This window comes from Ammospiza caudacuta, chromosome 3 (genome assembly GCF_027887145.1).
Source record: "Ammospiza caudacuta isolate bAmmCau1 chromosome 3, bAmmCau1.pri, whole genome shotgun sequence".
Taxonomy (NCBI): Eukaryota; Metazoa; Chordata; class Aves; order Passeriformes; family Passerellidae; genus Ammospiza; species Ammospiza caudacuta.
Window position 1 is genome coordinate 37,428,210 of NC_080595.1, and position 20,777 is coordinate 37,448,986.

The 20,777-nt window shown below is 40.4% G+C and overlaps 2 protein-coding genes across 6 annotated transcripts in view; one reads left to right on the forward strand and one right to left on the reverse strand.

The window, feature by feature from the left end:
• Positions 1 to 2,844: 2,844 nt before the first annotated feature.
• DPY30 (dpy-30 histone methyltransferase complex regulatory subunit) lies at positions 2,845 to 8,441 on the reverse strand. Of its 2 annotated transcripts, none has more exons than XM_058802497.1 (5): positions 8,328 to 8,441; positions 7,818 to 7,891; positions 7,686 to 7,733; positions 6,369 to 6,511; positions 2,845 to 3,137 (listed from the first exon to the last, which is right to left on the reverse strand). In XM_058802497.1, the coding sequence occupies exons 2-5, from the start codon at positions 7,851 to 7,853 to the stop codon at positions 3,065 to 3,067; spliced, it is 300 nt and encodes a 99-aa protein (XP_058658480.1). In that variant the 5' UTR covers positions 7,854 to 7,891; positions 8,328 to 8,441; the 3' UTR covers positions 2,845 to 3,064. The 2 variants fall into 2 exon arrangements, with proteins under 2 accessions (XP_058658480.1, XP_058658481.1); XM_058802498.1 differs by lacking the exon at positions 8,328 to 8,441 and adding an exon at positions 7,983 to 8,146.
• Positions 8,442 to 11,898: 3,457 nt separating this feature from the next.
• SPAST (spastin) overlaps positions 11,899 to 20,777 on the forward strand; it is a 34,289-nt gene continuing 25,410 nt past the window's right edge. For 2 of the 4 annotated variants that reach the window (XM_058801032.1, XM_058801034.1), the window contains exons 1-3: positions 11,899 to 12,366; positions 16,307 to 16,393; positions 17,644 to 17,727. In XM_058801032.1, coding sequence (XP_058657015.1) covers positions 11,961 to 12,366; positions 16,307 to 16,393; positions 17,644 to 17,727 — 577 coding nt within the window. In that variant the 5' untranslated portion in view covers positions 11,899 to 11,960. The remainder of the gene's footprint in view (positions 12,367 to 16,306; positions 16,394 to 17,643; positions 17,728 to 20,777) is intronic. The other 2 variants (XM_058801033.1, XM_058801035.1) reach the window with 1 other exon arrangement.

Genomic DNA, 20,777 nt, shown 5'->3' on the forward strand with positions numbered 1-20,777 from the left:
GTCTTTCATCAATTTAGGCTCCTTTTGGAAAACGGGTCTGTTACACACTACTGCAAAGCAAACTTCTAGAAGAGAGCTGAAAGCACATTTGGAATGGGAATGTGACATTTTCCTAGTCAGTGCTGCACTAGCACTGATGTAAACTGCCCCATAATTATTCATGGTACATTTACATTTGAAATCCTTGCATAAAACTGTATTTGAATGGTAACACAGGCAGAAACAGTGCTGATAGACTTTTCATCATGGTAAAATGTCTCTTTCTATAACAGCTGGCATTCTGTATTTCTGTGATCTAGGCTATGTAGTCACTCTTAAAATGAATCCTGACTATGAAATGGCATAGGGAACACAAGCTAAGGCTTGGCTAAGAATAATTTGTTATGTAATTAGTACAATGGTAATATATCAAAACCTCCACTCTATGAAGCGTGGTAGGCATAGGAATTTTTCTCATGTTTCCTTTCCAACCTACGGGTTTCAACTGCTTGTACCTTTCAGAATTTTTCAGATTTTTCATATGTTTAAAAGCAGGTCTTTTATTTCTAGAAAGTCTGATGGGGAGAGAAAAGTTCCTTTGATCACACTGCTTTTACAATGGTGACAGTGCCTCAGAAAATAAAACAGATTGCTCAAAGACACGTATTGATTTTGGAGAAAGTCCTTGATAAATCAGAGGAGCAAAAAAAACCAAAAAAAAAGGAATTTGGCAAGTCAAACTGTAATTTTAGGTGGTAACTGGCTTCAGAATAGAAGGATGTAGAATCCTTTGATCAGAATTGCTTTTAGTGGGAAATCGTTTCTTCTGTCTTTGTTCTCCTCCAGGTAAATGACAATGTTCTCAGTAGAAGCAGTTAAAAAAGCACACTTTAATATACTACATATGACACATATATAATACTTTCACAGTTACTGAATAGTGACTTCTGGATACTGGAGATCTAAAATAGTAATCTTGAAAGGTATGTTGTCAAGTAAACTAGGTATTCCATTTTATTTTCTACTCAATTTTACTGCCATTTGGAGCATATACTCAGTTACCTGGGGTAGTTAACACTAAAAAATAATTTAAAAAAAGATATAATGGCTTTCAGATACTTAGCAGTGGCCTGTCATACATCTAAAGTTGCCATTTTTAAGTACTTCTTCAAGCTTTTACTCTAAAAGTATTTGTATTTCAAAATTTAATACAATTTGTCTTGAAGCTTTCAGAACTGTTATTTCCTGTGGAAAAACAGTACCACTTTCTAGATTAAATTGGGATCACAAGCATGTGTCGCGTCTCTTCACAGAATTTTCATGGTTTTGTAATGCAGAGTTTAAAACAAGTAAATGCTTTTAAAATTTAGACTTTATCATTACTTTTGTAACTGAGAACTAGATAATACAGGTATTAACTTGATACTTATTCCTGTTACAGAGTATCTTCCATGCAGAAGCTCTCAATGGGTGAAGCGAATTTAACAAGTAAGGAAAATGGTTGTGTTTATCTTATTGACTTGTCATACCTTCACAGTAATCACTAAGATTTAATTTTTAGAGTGGTGAGTTCACTGCTGCTAGTCACATAACAATTTATTTCTTAGAAGAGGCTGCCCAGAAAAGCTGCTGTAGTAAATCTTCTAACACCATCACTGTGTGAACATGGCTTTTTCATTCTCTTGAATTAAATCTCTAGCCTAGATGGGAAAATAATAGCAGATGACACCATGTACCAGTGACACCAGCAGCTGAGTGGATGGCACACTGCTAGCAGGAACAGCTTCCCTTGGTACTGGGACTGATGCTTTGAGATTCCAGGTTGATGCAAGAGCTGTGCAGAAAGCCAGAGTGTTTCAAGTTCTGTGCAGCTGCTTGACAGGTATTACTGTCAGGTAAGAAATCTGAAATTCTGAATTCAGATACAAAAATCTAAGAAAATTGCTCTGTCTGGGGAGGATTAAAAGTGAAACTGCTTCTTTTTGTTTGGTCTTACACAAATTCTCAACACAGAAGCTGGGGAGCAGCTTAGATTCCCTTTGCATTTAACAGTTCTTACAGTCTTGCAAAGTTGTTTCTTATGAAATGTTGGAATGCCATTTTAGCAATAAAAATAGCAGTACCAAGTCTTTATGGTGCTTCCTTGTCTTCACTTAAATGTTATTAGTCATTCCAGAAAGTCAAAACACTCTTGTTAAAATCCTTTCAGTATCTTTTTAGTGTCACTGTTTGATGGAGACTGTATTCACCACAATGCAATAGAATTAGCAATCTCCTTCCAAATTTTGGTACATTTTCCAAAAGAAAACAGCTTTTACACTTGATTTGGGGTTTGCAGGCTTCTTTCAATTTTTGTTCCCCCCTCTTACTGCTCTTAGACTGCACTAATTCAATGTTTCTGTTTTAAGAAAATAAGATGTATGTAAAATAGTGAAAACCTTCCTACTAAGACTAACAGCAAGACCTCAGTCCCTGCAAGTTTTTAGACAATTCAACTAAGGGTAGCAGTACAGAGACCTGAATTACAGAACTCTTATATGTCACTTCCAAATTCATTCTGTGTTTCAGCTGAATCCAGCCCTAGGAGAGCAATGACAAATGCTGAACAGCACACCTCATTAATGTACCTATGTGAGACACTGGATGCTGTCTCTAGGTGATCTGTTCAGCTGCTGGATCTCCTTGTTTGTTTTAACTAAACCCATTCCCGGTGTTCTGAAGCAAGTTCTCAATTAAATTTTAATTGTTCTGCATTTGTTTGCTTTCTGTTTAGGCATGTTGCACTGGAGGGTGCTATATAAAACCCAATTAAGTTATATAAATTATCAGCCATGCGATGGAATTATTCAGACTTTCATCCAGTAGTGGAGTTTCAGTATTTTATTTTCAAAATCTCTTAATAGCTAGTTTAAAACAAGAGAACAATTAAATGTAAAGTGTTCTTTATTAAATAAACTCAAAAGATAAAGCAAATTGTGCAGTTAAGAAAGACAACAACGTGGCTAAAGGATTTTTACAGCAGAAAACAAATTGCGGCAAATGAGCATTTCAGTCTAGCAGCCCAACTGTCCTCATTTTTATGGAGTTAATTTCGGTCCTCAAATTGTGACTTGTTTTTTAAAAGATATGCTGCTAGAAATTCAATGGGATTGGGCGGTCTGAAAAAAAAAAAAGTAAATCAAAAATAATTATTTGTTATTATATGGAATAAGGTAGCTGAAGAACCAATCACCTTCCCTTAAAAGCAACACAGCTCGTCCCAAACACTTCTAAGCATTGATTTAGGGATGACCAACTACCTAGAGTGACTGTAAATTTCCAGTTTATGTCTAATGAGAAAGTTTTTAAAAAGGGGTCTTAGTCACAAAGTGGGTTCAATGTTACTAAATTGCTAGAACAGAACTGACATACATAAAATCACAGTCTGCAAGCATAAATACTGTATGTACATCATTGAATATGACATGCATTTGCCTCTTTCTTTACTCATGTTATTTAAACTGAATCTCTGCTTTTTTTCTTTTTTCTTTTTTTTTTCAAGTGGTTATTGTGTAGCTTAGTGTATTAAGAGTTGTTTTCATGGTTTCTGGCAACTGAAACAAAACACAACAAATCTTCAAGTTTGAGAAGTGCTGTAACTTGCAAGTAGTCAATAATAAACACTTCTGATCACTGGCCTTAGTCTGTAGGTTTTTTTAAAAGAACTCCTCCAGCTATACCATGTGAATCCTGCTAATCTGGATTCTGTCCACAGAATGACATACTTATTCCAGAGCATGTCAAACCAAAGGTCTGGCAGTGAGCAAGTTGCCTATAAAGAGCACAAAAACAACAACAAAAATATGCAGAGACACTTCTCGGGACCATCCTTTTGGCATCCAAGCATGTACCAATTCCTGAGCTAGTACCCTTAATAGTCTGGGGTGGATTCCTCTACAGCTTTGACCAGTTGCCTCTTGAACACAAATAAAATGTTAATGTCCTCAACTGAAAGCACAAAAATAGCTTAATTATGTGACCTGTGAAGGATCAGCCCTTTGTTCATTATGAATTTGCTACCTGCTTCATTTAATTTGATTACTGAATCAGGAGAGATAATAAACAGTCCATCCCAATCCATCATCTCTGTGCTGTTGTGATTTAACAGGCTCCTAATATGTTCATCCACAGAAGCCTCTTCTCTAGATATCATCTAGTCAGTCATTCCATATAGAGATAGTATTCCATACTTATGACCACCTTGTCACTCTCACTTTTTCACATTCTACCAGAATACAGGGAAATTATACATAACAATAAAATATAAGAACATCACTTTTTAATTTAAATAGTGACATTATGCTTGTTTTTTACCTCTTTAATTTTAGGTTGGTTTTACCCCTTCAATTTCTAAGTGCTACCATTCAGAATTTATTTTTGATTAAAGCAGTGCATTGACATATATATGTAACAGTTTAACATCATTTTTCCACAAGAGTAATTTTCAGCTCAGAATCTAACATTTTGTCAGTGGAGTTTTTCACTACCCTCTGAGGTCCACAACTTTATGTTTATTTGGATTCAATGTCACTTTCTATCAGTTTAAATTTTTCATGCCAGTCTTCACAGTTTTATGAAGTTCCCGTGCAATTATTTACAATTAATCAACTTAAAATCTATTCTGTAAAACTCAGTCTCATTAACAACTTCTGTCCGCCACTTCTTCAAATTGTTGTAAGTGATCTTTTCCATGATTCTAGTGTTGAGCTCATTTCACTGTGAAAATTCAACATTTATTTCTACCCTTTATCTCATATCTTCCTATCAGTTCCTCATCGATATAAAGGCACTTCCTTTAATCCCAACAGCAACTAACTAATTTTAAAAGCTGTTACTGAACAACAATGTGAAAATCTTTTTGGAAATTTAAACAGAGTGCATCATCTGCATTCCTCTTTATGTATGCTTACTAACTCCTTCAATTAACTCCAATACACTTAAAAGACCTAACACAAATTGTGTTGACCTCCTCCCAAATATGTCATTTATCCATATGCTCACTATCCTGGATGGTAATTTCTACTGAATTCCAGGCATGATTATCAGATGTACTGGGCTGTTCCCTGAACATTTCTATATTCCTTTGAAAAATAACTTAGCATCCACTAGTTATTTTCCTGTTCAATTTTAAGCAGTAGATTATACAGCAGAGCTGAGAGTTCAGCTTTCTCACTCCTGAGGGTTTACTATGCTCAGCTGAACAGACAGTTTGTCCTGGTAGGTTCATACTACCTGTATGTTTCCTAACCCCTCCTATCAATGATCCAATTTCACTTCTGTGATGAGACCCCATAATGAAGATAGAAAAAAGGCAAGGCAAGACAAGGGAAGGCAAAGGGAAGGGAAAGAGAAAGGGAAAGGGAGGAAAAAGTTTGCCTGTCACACAGGTATTCAGAGTGCAAGGGTGGAGTATTAACCTTGGGCTGTGTTTTACATTGAGTCTGCAGCAGAACTCCCACAGATATCAGCTGAAGATCTGCACATCCCTCAGGTGTGCACATGGGTGGACCTTCCTAGGTGCCTAATTTTGCTTAATTAGCTGTCTGTACACTGCAGTTTAAATTCTCAACTGCTTTTGAAGTTCATACACTGTTGATGGTTCTTCTGAGTGTAGGTGCCATGATGCAATTACGGTCATCTATATCAGCTTTTGATTGTATTATTTCAGTTTGAGAGATGGCTCACAAAGTACGATTTGCCACTAGTGAGGACACACCAAGAGGCTAGAAATTAGTTTTGTTAAGATGAACAAATGTTTGCTGTTGTTGAATGATACTGTCTACATTGACTGGTAAAGAGAGCTGGGGCACCTCAACAGTAAAATCTTTATTCAGAAGATAAACCATCAGTCTGCTTCTTACAGAAGCAGACTGTGTTTACAGTGCAGGCTCAGCCACACCCTTTGGGAAGTATCTTAATCTCTGACAAAGATGCATGTCATGCCTGATTTGTCTTTCCTTCTCTTAAATATCAAGCAGAACTGTTTATAATTCCACACAACAAAAATCTTCAGAACCAGAACATCCTCTTGCCTTGCTTCTCTAAGGTGAATTACATGATAAAATTAATAACAAAACCTCTCCCATTTTTCCCTCTAAAACTTTCACAATAGTGTACCTTATTGGGAGATGATGATTTCAATAAATTACTCCTGTCATGCCATATGTGCCTAAGTGAGGAACCCACCCTGCATGGTCAATCACAGCAATTCATGGGTTCATAAACCTGTTATAATGAGGACCTTACAAAGAGCAATACCATATTTGGTGTGGGAGGCCTGAAAGGTGCTGCACTGCCCGAGTTTGAGACCTGCATTTCCTAGGAACAGAAGGAACACAGAAGCATCTTACCTCTCTTTTGCAAGAACAGCAAGTCCCTGTAGCAAGATAGGTACAACTGTCTGATCCAAGTAGGCACGTGTGGGTAATGACTGAAGATCCACCTTCTGCTTTGATGTTTTCTCAGCATTTAGTTTCTCATTTTCTACTATCCTCTGAAGTAAAAAAAAACCAAAAACATGAATGAACATTGGTAATAGCAGCCACATCTACTTTGAAGTGTGTGTGCAAAGTACCCATCTCTGCAATTTGATGGCAATAATTTCTTTACATCTTTAAAGAATATTAAGTGCATATTTTTCCTTGCAAAAAAACCTAATTCAGAGGAACCTTCTGTTAAATTCCTATGTTTTGGGGAAACAACGTTAAGAAGTTTTAAGTTTTCTACAAGAGAAGACATCCAATCCCAGGAATTTTTATTTCTGCCATTTTTTTAAATTTCACTTCAAATTCACTGATTTGAACTCTACACCACTAAGACAGGAATATCAACAAGAGTCTCAGTTATATGGTTCCTGTACACATGTGCTTCTAACACAAAATGGTAAAAGCACAAGGAATTCAGGTGAAGTCAGACAAAGGGAACTCTAGTAAAGTCAAGTACTTTGAGACTGTGCTCTACTCAAGTATAAATGGACACTTTAAAGAAAACATATGCAAAATGCCTCCAGGTACTTTTTGCTCAAAAAGTGCTGCATCACCTTACACCATTAACTGTAGTTGAAGAGTGATACCGTCCCACTGCCAGTAAACCAAAAGTATTCAGTGCAATGTACATGAATCTACTGGCACAGGACTGGTGTGTTATGGGCCTGTAGGAACCATGGAAGCTGAGGCATAGACACAAGCAGTTACCAGAGAGATGAGCCCCAGAAAATGTTTTAAAGTAGTTTGTGCAAAAGCTTAGCACAGAGTAGGAACTTATAATAAAGGGAGGCTGAAAGCTTGTCTTTGATAAGAAGAGTAAATAAATGTCATAGAGTTAGGAAGTGATTCTCCCAGTCTACTCACCATAGGTTGAGCCTAATGTGGGTAGCTTTTTTTGTGCCATAATATATATCTGTATCTCTCACAGACAGCAACAGAACAGATAATAATCATAAGATACTTAAAAAAAACCCCAACTCATTAAAAGGCTCATTATCTACTTCAGTATCATTTAGAACAATGGAAGTAGCACAACAGAAAATATATGTACAGCTATTTCCACCAGGGACAGGTATTGCTTAGCTCCATTGAGAATATTACATTTTCTGAAGTTAGACTCAGGAGTCAACTTCTTTCCCCAAACCACAAATGTGACTTCCACTGCAACAAAATCTTTGTTACCTCTACATTTTCAGTGAGGCCGTATTCGGAATGAGGATTTTCCGGAACCTGTAAAATAACACATGGTTAGCAAAGCTAAAATTCTCCTTTTACACATGTAACATAATGCACATAAAACATTTCTTATAATACCTGTGGCTGTCCCTCCATAATCTGTTCTCCCTCCATGATTCAAGAAGTGAAATTTGATTGACGTCCAAGAAGATCTAGGAAAGCAATAAAAAAATCCGGTCAGCAGGCTGAGATGAAGCCCATGTGAGCTGAGCGATATTGCATCACTTGGTTACTAATGGTTACCAAGGCACAATTACTAGAAAGCACAGGGAGTCGCTCCGTGCTCCCCCCGCGCCAAACTTGAACTGGTTTCTCCCGCACGCATAACCGAGAAGTGCCTTGAAGTTACGTCCGCTGAAGGGAGCAGTACTGCGATTAGAGAATACAGCACTCATCTCCCGGGACGCCGGAGACATCCCTTTCCCCGCTTCCTTCCTTCCCTCCCGTGCCCGCCACGGCGCCCCAAGAGCCGCCGCGGGCAGGGCCGGGCTGGGGCCGCGCCGCAACCGCGGCCACGTGCGGGCACCGCCCCCGGCCGTGCCCCGGGCACCCCGCGGGGGAGGGGCGGCCCCGCCGCAGGGCTCTCACCGCCGGTGGGTCCGGGACGGGCGGGACAGCGGGATCGGCGGGACGCACACCGGGAGCCGCTCCGCAGCAACCGCGGCCGCCGTCGCGGAGTGTTTTGACGTCAGTGAAGCGGTCGCGCGGCCGGCCCCGGGCGCAGTGCGCCTGCGCGGGCGCCACCCGCGGCCCGCGGGGCGGGGCCGTGTGCGGGAGAGTTCTGTCTCCCGTCGGGATAAAACTCGCGGGATGTGCTCGCTTCCAAGTCAGCCCGGCGGTTTGCCTGCAGAAATATGCTCGTAAGTCAGTGCGGCTTGCTGTCTGAGGAGGTCACTGTGGTGTTCACGGAAAATAACATTGCTGAAGCTGAAAGTGGGTTTTTGTTAGTGAAATAACTTAGTGTTAACACTGCTTGAGGCTTCTGGAAGTTCTTTGGTATTATAAAATCTGTTAAAACTTTATATCAGTAAATAAGAGATCTTTTAAAGGACAGTTATATATACTAAAAGAAAATTCATGAGTGGGCTGGAACATACTTGATGTGAAAAATGTGTATTTTATGATTGGCTTTTCACAAATATTAAAATTAATATTATATGTGTTATTCTAGAAAGTTATGCTGTATAATTTTCTTAAGTAATGTGTTAAATATAGTTTTAGGTTATAACATAATGTTAAAATAGAAATTATGCTATGTAATATACTTTTTTTAAAGAGAGGACTCGCACCGAGATAGGAGCCACAGGACACCTGAATCTTTCAGAGAAAAAGAATTTATTGCTCCATTAGCAGAAGAAATGAACTTCTTCCTGCCTCGCTCAGTCCTGAAGATGCTGTCAGGATTAAGAGGAAGAAGTTGACACTGACCTGACCGAATCCTGTATTTGAATGGAATTTATGCATCATGTATGAGATGTATAAATATGCAACAAGCTATTGCTTTTAAGGGTTAATCCTCTGTTAACCTGTGCCCCTTTTCAGGCTTATGTTGTGCAGAAAAAGGTACCCGGACGTCCATAACTCTTTGTTTTTATTGTCTCATATTGTCCTAATCCAAACTGTCCAAATTATTATTACTCTAATTATATTACTATTTTTATAACCATTTTATTACTATTGAACTTTTAAAATTCTAAAAAAAAAGTGATTGGCGTTTTTCACACTTGATAATATTTTCATAATAAAAGTACATAATCATTCTTACAAAACACAGTAAAAAAGGACTTGATGTACATCACTGCATTTTTTCAGTACTAATAGGTTCACTGTCTGTCTAATAATGGTCTAGGTCATGAATAGTTGCTATATGTTTGTATGTTATTTTATATGTGATAACATTCTGTATTTCATACAGTAAGAAAACTGTGTACTGTTCTGTCACTAAAAGAAAACCACTCCACTCTGTCGTTTAAGAAAATAAATACACATCACCAGGGGCAACTGGAAGTAACTTAATGAGGCATAAACAAACAAGAAAAAAAAAACCAGTAGTTTTATAGTAATCTTGGAAGAATGAATAAAATACTGCAGACAGTAGTGATTTTAGTTTGGTGCATCCTTTTAATTAACATGCCCCACCAACTGCCCTTTCTTGCTATAAGCTGGGGGAAACTTGCTTGGGCACTGAATTACCTGTCTGCAGTTTGGGGACTGTCTCAGCTCCGGTGTGCTGTCACTGTAGGACATGAAACAACACGACACGCTCACACTATTGTTCTCAAGGTGAAAAAAGGGAAGTTTATTTTCTGACTTCAACATTTATAGATTTCCAAAAGTGACAGTGGATTGGAGGGTGAAAGTGCCACTTCACCAATGACACTGGACAAACCAAGTCTATCAATTTTCTCCTTCTCCATAAAAGAAAGCAAAACAATAAATTATTTACAAATCAGGGCGACAGTGCGCAGTTCAGGGGTGCAGCACAGAGCTGATCTATCATAATCTAGTATTTGTCGCAGACATTTCTCCACAGAAATCCTTTTCTTTCATATTTCTGTGTCTTCGGGAGCCAGAGGCCCCCGAAGAGAAGGTAAACAATTATTATCAGCTGCTGTGGAATGCAATAGGATTCACCTTGATTGGCTCATTTTCTATGTTTATAATTAAGGGCCAATCATCAGTGCAAGCCAGGGGACTGAGTCCCTGGACACAACTTTGTTGTGGATTCTTTTCTATCTATTCTTAGCTTAGCTAGCAGCTCTGCAAACCTCTCTCTATATTCTTTTTAGTATAACTATAATGTATTATATATCATATATTAATAAATAAGCCTTCTGATCAAGATACAAGATTCACCGTCTCTCTCTCACCAGCAGCGACCCACTCAGGCCGCTGTAATAAGTATTACTCAGTATTTTATTTGTAGAACAGAGTGTGTGTGACCAAGCAAAACAAAGATGAAAAAGATCAGACAACGCACCCACAAAGGTGGGAAGGTTGGAGCAGAGAGGGAGGCGCTCGCTCATTGCGGCAGGCACAGAAGTGCTGGTGTATGGATGCCGCCCTCCCCTAGATTGCTAGACCAAAGGTACCAAAGCGTTTTTAAGGTTTGCAATAACCAAAGGAGTAGGGAGCTGGAGGATCTATCTCTTTGGTGAAACACAAATAAATATTATGGCTGGGCGAATAATTGTCAAGAGCTTCGACAACTCCATGTTCACTTTGGGTAAGGAGAGTGGAGTAGAGTTAAGATTAATTTTTTTTTTTTCTTCCAGAGCGCTGTATCTATAATGTATAGTGAATTCCATTAGCTCCCTGCATGTGAGGAGCCAGCCTGTCATTGCCATTACAGAGCTGCGGAGCAGACAAAGCACCGCAGCACCCTCCCGGGGGCAGGGACACCGTCGGGGACTGGCTGCTCCACGCCTCTCCGAGCGAGGGAATTCCCCGGGCTCTGCCAGCAGTGGCTGCAGGCGGGAGCGGCGCCAGGAGCCCGCGCTGCATTGTGCCTAAGGGCGGCTCACAATCCCGGCCAGAATAACTAATCCTGGTAAATTATTCATCGCCCGTCCGCTCGGTGAGGCCATGGGCCGGCACTGGGCGGCCTCGGCCGGGGCTGGAGCTGCCGCTGTCGGTCTGCGCTCCTGCACATCCCCGAAAGGAGGCTGGGCCAGCTGGGGGGCGGCCTCTTCTCCCGGCGACCAGCGAAAGGACAAGGGGACATTTCCCTAGGCTGTGCCAGCGGCGGTCCAGGCTGGACACTAGGAGGAATTTCTTCACAGAGAGGGTTGTTTAACTAGGGAATGGACTGCCCGAGGAGGTGGTACAGTCACCGTCCCTGATCACGTTCAAGACCGGTCCGGACGCCGTATTTAGTGCTACGGTCCAGTTTCACATCGGTCAAAGGCTAGACTCGCTGATCTCACAGGCCTTTTCCGACCACACTGATTCTGTCATTCTGTGCTTTCCAGGCCCAGCGCTGAGCGCCCCTGAGAGCCCTCCACTCGGGCCGTGGGAACGGCAGGCCGGGCGCTGTAGGTGCCGTACCCTCGCCTCCCATGGTGGCAGCGGCGGTGCCGCCTCTCCCCGCCCCGCCGGGGCCGCCCGCATCCCGCCCCCCGTCCCTCCGCCTGGGCCGGCCGAAAGGGGCGTCGCCGCCGCCGCCATCGCCATGGCCGGTTGTTGTCAGTCCCTGGCAGCGGGTTATGGCGACGGCGGTGAATGAATTCTCCGGGCGGCCGAGGGAAGAAGAAGGGCTCAGCCGGCTCCAGTTCCGCGCCTCCGACCGCCGGCGCCTCTCCCTCCTCGCCGCCCGGGCCGGCGCCCCCCGTGCCGCCGGCGGGGGCGGCGGCGGCGGCGTCCCCGCACAAGCGGAACCTGTACTACTTCTCGTACCCGCTCTTCGCCGCCTTCGCCCTGCTCCGCTTCGTCGCCTTCCAGCTCGGGCTGCTCTTCGCCTGGCTCTGCGAGCGCCTCTCCCGCGGCGCCCTCATGGCCGCCAAGGGCAGCAGGGCCGGGGCCGGCGAGGCGCCCGAGCCCGGCGGGGCGCCCGAGACGGTGCGGGCGTGCCACAAGCGGGCCTTCGAGTGCATCTCCATGGCTCTGCGCATCGACGAGGACGAGACAGGTAGGGAGGGAGCGCCCGCGGCTGCCCCGGGGTGTGGGGGAGGCCGGCAAGGCCCTGGGCCGTGGAACCGCTTTCGGCTGAGAGCAAACAAAACCCGCTCGTGGGAGAAATGCGGGGGGTGAGCCGGGCTGTGTGCGGGGGGCTGCGGACGCTGTGCCCGTGGGTGAGCCGGGCTGTGCCCGCAGGCGGTGGCGGTGCTTTGGTCCCCGGCCCGGTCCGTCCCTGCCGCAGCCCGCAGGTGCGGGTCGGATCTCAAAGCTGCGGCCCGGGCTCGTTCCCCTCGCGAGACAAGTGCTTGTATTTCTCCCCAAAAACTCAATTTTTTCTGGGTGAGGTGGTTAAAAATTGTGGGCCGGTGTGTGACTGTAACTAGCCTTCGCCAAGCCAGCTGGACCACAAAAGCAGCAAGGACAATAATAAGGATGTGTCCTACAGTGCACTGCCTGGCAAATGATGTGAGCGCTCAAGCGAGGCTGCAGGTTACTTGGCCCTCAGAATGCCCATTTGGAGTGGTGTGACTTTTAAAGAAATAAATACTTATTTTAAGTATTTAGGCAGTTTCTTAAAATGTGTTTTTCTTAAACTGTTTGACATGCATACTCTTAAAAGCCTAAAAACCTACCACTGTGTGATGAGAAGACCTTAAGGAGAGCATTTAAGGTTCAATGAAATCAAACAGAGGAGTGAGGATTTTTTACAAAATACTTGATACTGAATTAAATTTAATCATTTATTCTAAATGCAGCAGCATGATTGTGTCAGCATGCAAAAGGTAGGCTTTGGGGGCATGCTGTGCTGGTGTTTAAAATTCTCAGGAAAAGTCAGAATGCTTTATTCTAAACTTTCAGTTGTGCTCTAATGAAACTGCTATCCAAGAGGAGGAGATTAAGCATACAGGAGCAGGCCTTCAACAGAGGCTGCATGCTGACAGCACCATAAAAGCATGGGATGTGTCCTCCTTTGCCTTGACAGTTTGGGAGTGGCAGTGGTGTGTTCTGGGAGAGAAAAAAAAACCTGCACCATGTGCAGCAGGGTTAGTTCAGCACAGATGTACAGCGAGGGAGCGCTGAGGGTCTCAGGAACAAAGCACGAAAGAAGGTGAGGTAGCTGAAAGCTTCAGTGTTGTTGGTGATTGCTCTGTGAGTGGCAAAATCTTACATTATCAGGGACCTGTTCCACTGCTGTGACCTCTAACTGTTGGTGGTTTGGAGGGTAAGCCCTTAAATATAAATATTAATAATGGACTTGCTCTGTAGGTTTCTTTAGGGTGATGATACATTAATTAGCTGCACAGGCCATACATTTAGTAAGATGATCTTTGCTGCTAATGTGAGCAGTTACACAACTGTTACAGCCCTGCAACTGCAATATACATTCCCCTAAGAAAGAACTCCCTTTAATACATAGATTTGTTATTTGCTTATCTGATTTTTCCAGAATACTTAGAATTTTTTTTTATCTGTAAACAAGCTTTTTATATCTTCAAAGAGAAAACTGTATGTTAGACATAGTATGTGAAATGGTTGGAATTTCTGAATTGTCTAATAGCCTGTTAGTTGTGTGGCATTTTTTTGCTGTTGTGGGAGCTCTGCATGCTTCAGTAATTTTGATAGCACTTCTGGTAATTTTTTATGTTTCTGAATTAGTGGGGCAGTTATTCTTGTTTTGGTATTTTCACAATTAAGCTTAATATCTCTTCCTGAGAAGGCACATGTGGTGTGTTGACCTCTGCAAGCAGTTCAGCATCCACACAGCTGCTTGTTTACTCTTCTCAGTGGGACAGGGGAGAGCATAGGAAGAGCAAAAGTGAGGGAAAAAAATAGATGAGAAATTTTTCCAAGCAATGATTACCTTGGAAGACAGCCCCCATTCAGTTATTCATCCAGCCAGGTTTTTATTGATGAGCATTATATTGTATGATGCAGAATATTCCATAGGCCGGTTTGGGTCAGTCATCCTGCCAGTGTCCTCTCCCAACTTCCTGTGCTCCCTCAGCCTACTCACTGGGGATCTAGATGGGAAAAAGAAAACCTTGAGGTTTTGCTGTTCAGCAGTACCCAAAACATTTCTGTGTTATCAACTGTTTTAGTCACAAATCCAAAACACAGTGCCATTGGGGCTGTTTGAGGAAAATGAGCTCCATTCTGCCAGAGCCAATAGAGCAAGTCAGCAACTTCCAAGGACCATGACATTTATTTTATTTTTAATGTCATAATCACTGAGAACTAGTCAACCATTCTGTGTGGAGTTGGAGCACAACCTTTGCAAACAGTTTGGTGTGGTATTGTGCTTTGGAAACTTTCTCCAGTTAAAAGCTGGAAGTGAAATTTTAATGATGACCTTGGCATGTTTGCAGCTGCCCATAAGAATAACAAAGCTGTTCAGGCTTTCTTAGCACAGGTGGCTGGAATCATCTCAAATCAGATTTTTATTTAGCTATAATCAGTATTAGATTTATGATTTACACTGCAGTTGAAACTGTTTGTGTGGGTGGTAGAGAGAAGAAGCTTAAAGAAAAAGTGTAAAGAGAGGATTGAAGTCACTCACCTTGGGTGATTTAATTTATCTAGCTTTGTCCTCAACAGTCAGGACATATGAGGCTGGTGAGAAAGGGCAGTAATGATTTAACTCCCAAAGTGTGTGGTGTTCATGACTATAGGCAGGTGGTCTGTGGTTTGTGTTGGTAAGAGGAACAAGGCATGAAATTACCTGCACAGGGGAACTTGCCAAATGTTATTATTAAGGGATTTTTTTGTAATCTGAAGAGTATTCTAAAAATGCTTTGAAATAATTTTAGTAACACTGAAATTTGCTAGAAAATAGGTTTGGTACTGAAGTTTTCAAAAGATTCAAAACATTTGAGTGTAGAAGCACACAACCACTGGTAACTGGCACTTAGGAATAGTTTTGTGAAACATTATTATCTTAAAATAAGGTAATCATATCTGAAGTTTCATTGTAGGCATTTTTAGTTTTTCCTACCACTAGTAGCTTGTTAATGCTGATCAGGTTTTATGTCCTAATACCTAATTTGTTATATTCCTCTGTGGAAATGCATGCTTAGTGTGATATAATTATGTTGCAAAATTATTTTTCAGTATGCAGGCATATTAATTTTTAATGCAGAGTATTTATGGAAAGATAGCAATATGAAGTAGATATTAATGGGTGTTCAGTGGTTGACTTGCAGGCATGGTGTCACATGGCTTAGGGCAGGCACAGGCATGGTCAGGGCTGTGTTTGCTGCAATATCCACTCAGGACATGGGTGGTGCAGAGGTGAGCTCTCACTCTGTTGTGTTCTGCTTCATGTGAAAGCTGGCACACATCTGTAATACAGCACTTTCATAATAACATAAACAAAGAAATGCCCTCATGACAAATGAGCTGCACTGACAAAAGGTAACCAGAGGAGAAGTGTCTCTCATCTGTCTCATGTAGTGTTTTAGACTTGTTGCTTTTCTTCTTGAGTTTCTGTGCTTCTAGTGTTATTTTGGGTATTATTAGTGTTATTATTAGGCTGTCGCTGGAAGGTTAAGAGGCACTTCTGGAACATCAACAACTAGTTGATGTTCCAGAAGTAAAAACTGCTAATTTCACTTTTTATGTTGGGAGTGAATATGTGTAGGTGAGCTTTCATGTCTTTTTTGGGGGGCGGGGGGGGGAAAGGGTGGATTTATTTCTTTAAGGCAGATGAAGAATTATTCTTGAAACAGGCAAAAGTGATTTGAGGCTGGTGTACCACCTGTTTTTAATAGAAAAGCTTATTTGATATTTAAATAGCTATAAAGTTGACAGTGTCCCTTTAAGACTTCCTTTAAATCACTGGATTTTGCTCAAATATCTCTTCCTCTCTCTTACTTGTTTTATGTAGCATTATTTAGAACCATTCTTAAGCTTTAATTCGTTCAAGAAAATAATGGGCTCACTTCCTTTTTAAGCAGGACAAAAGGAACAAGCTGTTGAATGGTATAAGAAAGGAATTGAAGAACTGGAAAAAGGAATAGCTGTCTTAGTAATTGGTCAAGGTAAGCCAGTTTTGAGTTTTGTGGAACTAATTTTGGTTTATGGCTTCTTTAAAGTGAGAAATCAATATTACTAAATATGGTAGGGGCTAGGAGCAACCTGCTGTATGAATTATTTCATAAGGATCTTTCTTATTCCTGTTTTAGCTGTAGGTGAACACTGGTCCTTTTCTCTGTTCCACCTTAATATTCTGGTCTATTTGACATGCAAATCTTGCTCCAAATATTTTCAGACTCTACGAAATCATAAGGAGTTCATGAACACTGTTAAGTAAAACATGTGATTTCTTATATAATGGGAGTGCCAAAATACTGAGTTTGGATTTGATTTGCTGAAGTTGACAGTTCATGTTCTCACTTATGCAGAATTTTTTATTCCCTTCAGTATAATCTAAAAAGAAACCCCCAATTTGGAATGGCCTGACATTGTGTTTCTGAATAACTTAGGGCCAAATAACTGAACATTTCCAACAAAGGAAGAAAGCCATCTCTCTATTTGGAAACATTTTAACCTTTAGTTTAGAAGCAGGTATGTACTATAGAAATACAGGTGTAGTGAAGGACTGGCTGAAAATTTCTGTCCTCAAAATAATATTGTAATAATAACAACCCAAATCACCTGCCCCAAACATAAACCTCTAAGTGGTTTTGCAGGCTTTTATTTATTCTTTCATCTGTGTTAAAAATTATGTGGTGATCTTACTTAGGGGGCAATACCAGTGGCATTTTGGTATAACCTGTATAAATTGCACAGTGTAAAAAAAAAACCTTGACTTGAACAGACAATATTTCTTAGAAAGTGCTGTTAATGTCTAATTCCATGTGTTTTGAAATGTAAAGGGACACAGTCAACTGAATTTAAATCTGTTAATTTTGCCAAAATGAATTCTTTCAAATTGTACTTGCCTCTCAGTCACTTTTCAAGCTTTTCAAAAATATTTTATTTGATTTCTGTTCAGAGACATGCAGAGACAAGGGACTTTTTAGGTCAGCATGAAATGTTAGACAATATGCAAAGCAGTGTTTGGGTTCCTGTCACTCTATAAGCACTGTTGTGAAGCACAGAGTGTCAACTAACTTTAAATTCTTGAGTAAACAGAAGCTTTAGAGTTTTTTTTATTAGTTTTGTAATGAAGTTCCATAGTGGAGGGAATAGATAAGAGTGGGAGAAGGAGGAGGAGGGAGGGCTGGATATTAGTATTTTAGCACTTAATTTACCAGATTGTGTTTTAACGTGGATTTTTCTTTGTAAGGTGATCAGTGTGAACGGGCTCGACGTCTCCAATCTAAAATGATGACAAATTTGGCAATGGCCAAGGATCGCTTGCAGCTTTTAGGTACCAGTTACAATTCATGACTTTGGAAAGTTTGTCATTATTTGCAAAACTTCATTTAATGTATTCTTCTAAAATATTACTTTGATTTTTAAAGTGAAGGAGTCATTATGTTTGTAGGGTCTCTTTAGTTTAATTTTCAGTTGGGAGTAAGTGCTGTTGATGGATTTTGAAAATGGAATTTCATGACTCACTTTCAGGTATAAAAGTAACTGAGAAATCTTTATATCATAGCACACTTGACTCATAAAATGAGGAAGTCTTGATTAACTCCTAATGGAGGTTGTTCAGGATTTTTCTGTTAGTACTGTAGTGAAATTTATGATATGTTGCTGATCATGAGTGCCAAGTGTGCTTCTTGTAAGTGTAACTACTTCATGTTCTGTTGATTTTGCTGTCACTTATATTAACAATTTTCCTTATTATTGGTAAATAATAATAATTATTATGATAATAATAATTCTTTAATATCATGTAGACCATAAGGTTGTGAAATTCTAATTTTCTTGATTATTTTCTAGTAGTGTTCTATTTTAAAATTAGAAGGTACAGTCATATTTTTCAGAAACATACTGTTGTGTAGCTTTAGCTTTATTAAAATGTTGTATATAAGTTCTTAGCAGAGTAAAAATCCTCCCATCAAACAACAGACCCGTTGCTCTGTGTAGTGCATCTTATAAATTTAAAACTTTGAAAATGCTTTCAGTTCAGTCAGTAAAAGTAAAATAAGGGATATTTTTTAAATGGTTCCTCATCATACACTAACAAATGTACTTGATTTTAACTTGCATATCTCAGTTTTAATCTTATGCTCTCCCGTGTTCAGTCCTATTAACTCATTCTTCTAGGAGCATATAGCACAGATGGGAAAACTTGGGCTTTTTTCTCCTCTTACACTTCATAGTTCTGTGGTCCTAGTTGGTGATTGACAGGGCAGTTGTGACAACCCCAAGGAAGTGAGCCCCTTTTGTCCCCCTTGAGTTCCTAATGTCTTTAATATTTTTTGAAAAAAAATTAAGGGGATAGGAGGTGAAAGAGACATCTGTCTTCTATGCTTTAGTATCTTCATGCAGTTTTAGTATATGGAGAAAAGATATTTTCCACTTACTAGGGTTAAAGGCTGATTTCTAGAGGTAATATGAACTAGGGAGCAATGGAGTGAAACATGGATTACATGCAACAGTCTTTGGTAAGGTATGGCTTGAAGCAACAGTGTTTGTATTTTGTGGGTAGTGCTTCATCCTTGCTTGTATAACTTTAGTAGTGCTTGCAGTGTTGCTAAGTTGCTTGTTTGCTGTGATCTGATTGGACAGAAACAAAGGGTAAAACTCACAAAAAACCCTGAAGTTGAAGTATATTCATCTTCACTGCCAGAATGTGTGATCACATGATATTTGTTTGCTTAATTCAGAGTGCAGATGGTAAGGTAAACAGATAGAATAGTGTTTATTATGTTAGTTGATGTAAAATCATGTTTTATTTTTATTTTTAAATTATCAGTCTAACAATTTGGTTTGCCTAGGTTCTAGTTAATTTTTACTGAGGATGTGCTTCATACAATGTACCTAAAAGCAAAATTTGGATAGAAAGGACCAAGTGAAGTCATGTGCCCTTTAAGAAGACAAAAGATGTGGTTTGGAGGGATATTTCAATGGTTTTAAATCCCTACAGGTTTCATCATTAGGGTTCTATTTGAGTAATATTCTATGCCATCTAACCATCTTTGAAGTATTGACAGCATATTTTTTATTATTTTTGTCTGTAATTTTTCATGGATTTTGTAGAAATTTAAGGTAATATAGAGTTGAATTCCATGTGCCATTCTAAACACACTTTTAGCCTGTTACTTATAGTAACAGATATTTGGAAGTTTTTGAGTGATGTAAAGATCCTTTTGTAGTTGAATTAAGCATGAGGCTCTTGAAGCTATTACAGTTTAATGAAGTAATTTTTTTCTATTAATTGAACTCATAAGTGTTGTCTGCTTTGTGGAATTTCTCCCTTCCTTAAGTCAGAATAGGCAAGTCCTTTATTACATTAGCAGAAAGGATAAAGCAAACCAGACAATAGTGCCAAATATTTCATCCTGCTTGCTAGAGGGAGATGACATTGCAGACTATCTAACTCAAATGCCATCCAGTCTAGCAGGTTACATTGATAGTACATAGAGAACGAAAATTAAATCATGCTGATTACAGCTGTCCCTTGAAAGTGCTCAGAGCTGTTGGTTTTTAGGGTTTGCTTTTTTTGAGGTGTTGGTACATCACTTGTGTTACATCACACATACCTTTAATTTGCATGACCCCACTGATGGGGGTGTTGGACACTGCTGGTGAGAGTGTGATGTCTGATCACACCCATGTGTTACCACTCTGTCATCACGCCCCTGATGCCTTCCAATGTTGGAAGAGGGTGGAGCTACCCACTGTGGATGATGGGTTTTCTACTTTGAGCCTTGTTTTCGTCCTGGGTCTAAATTATGTCTCTTACTCTGTTTGAAGCTGTCCTGTAACACAGTCTGAAAGCTAAAGTGACTGCTGGTATGTTTCAGGTCAACCCAAGGGGACTTGATGGCTTTGACAGTCCATTGACAATACTGGGTTGTGCAAGCTGTCAGGGGACTTGTAATTCCTTCCATTTGATTTGGTGGTGGCTCCCTGTTTTTCAGATGGTTTAGGGTGTGTTAGTTGTGTGGTTAAATCTTGCTTTGATGGTCTTCACACACCTGGTCTCCACTGGATGACTGATCACCCACGTTAGAGTCATTAAATTTTATATATTTAGAATGACAGGAGGATATTAGTTTTCTACAGTTGACACACAGAGCTTGGCAGCTTGTTGTTCCTAAAGATAGATGGCTGTAATGGCCAGTGCAGCACTATTCAATTCTAATGCTATTTATGTTTTTTACCAATCTGTGTTGTCTCATTTCAGAGAGACTTTCTGTAGGGGCACAGATTTCTGTCACAAGTGCCTTCCTGTGTATTTAGTGTAGCTCCAGTATTTTGGTTGAAGAGTGTTATGTGACACATAATTCAAATATCTGTCATCAT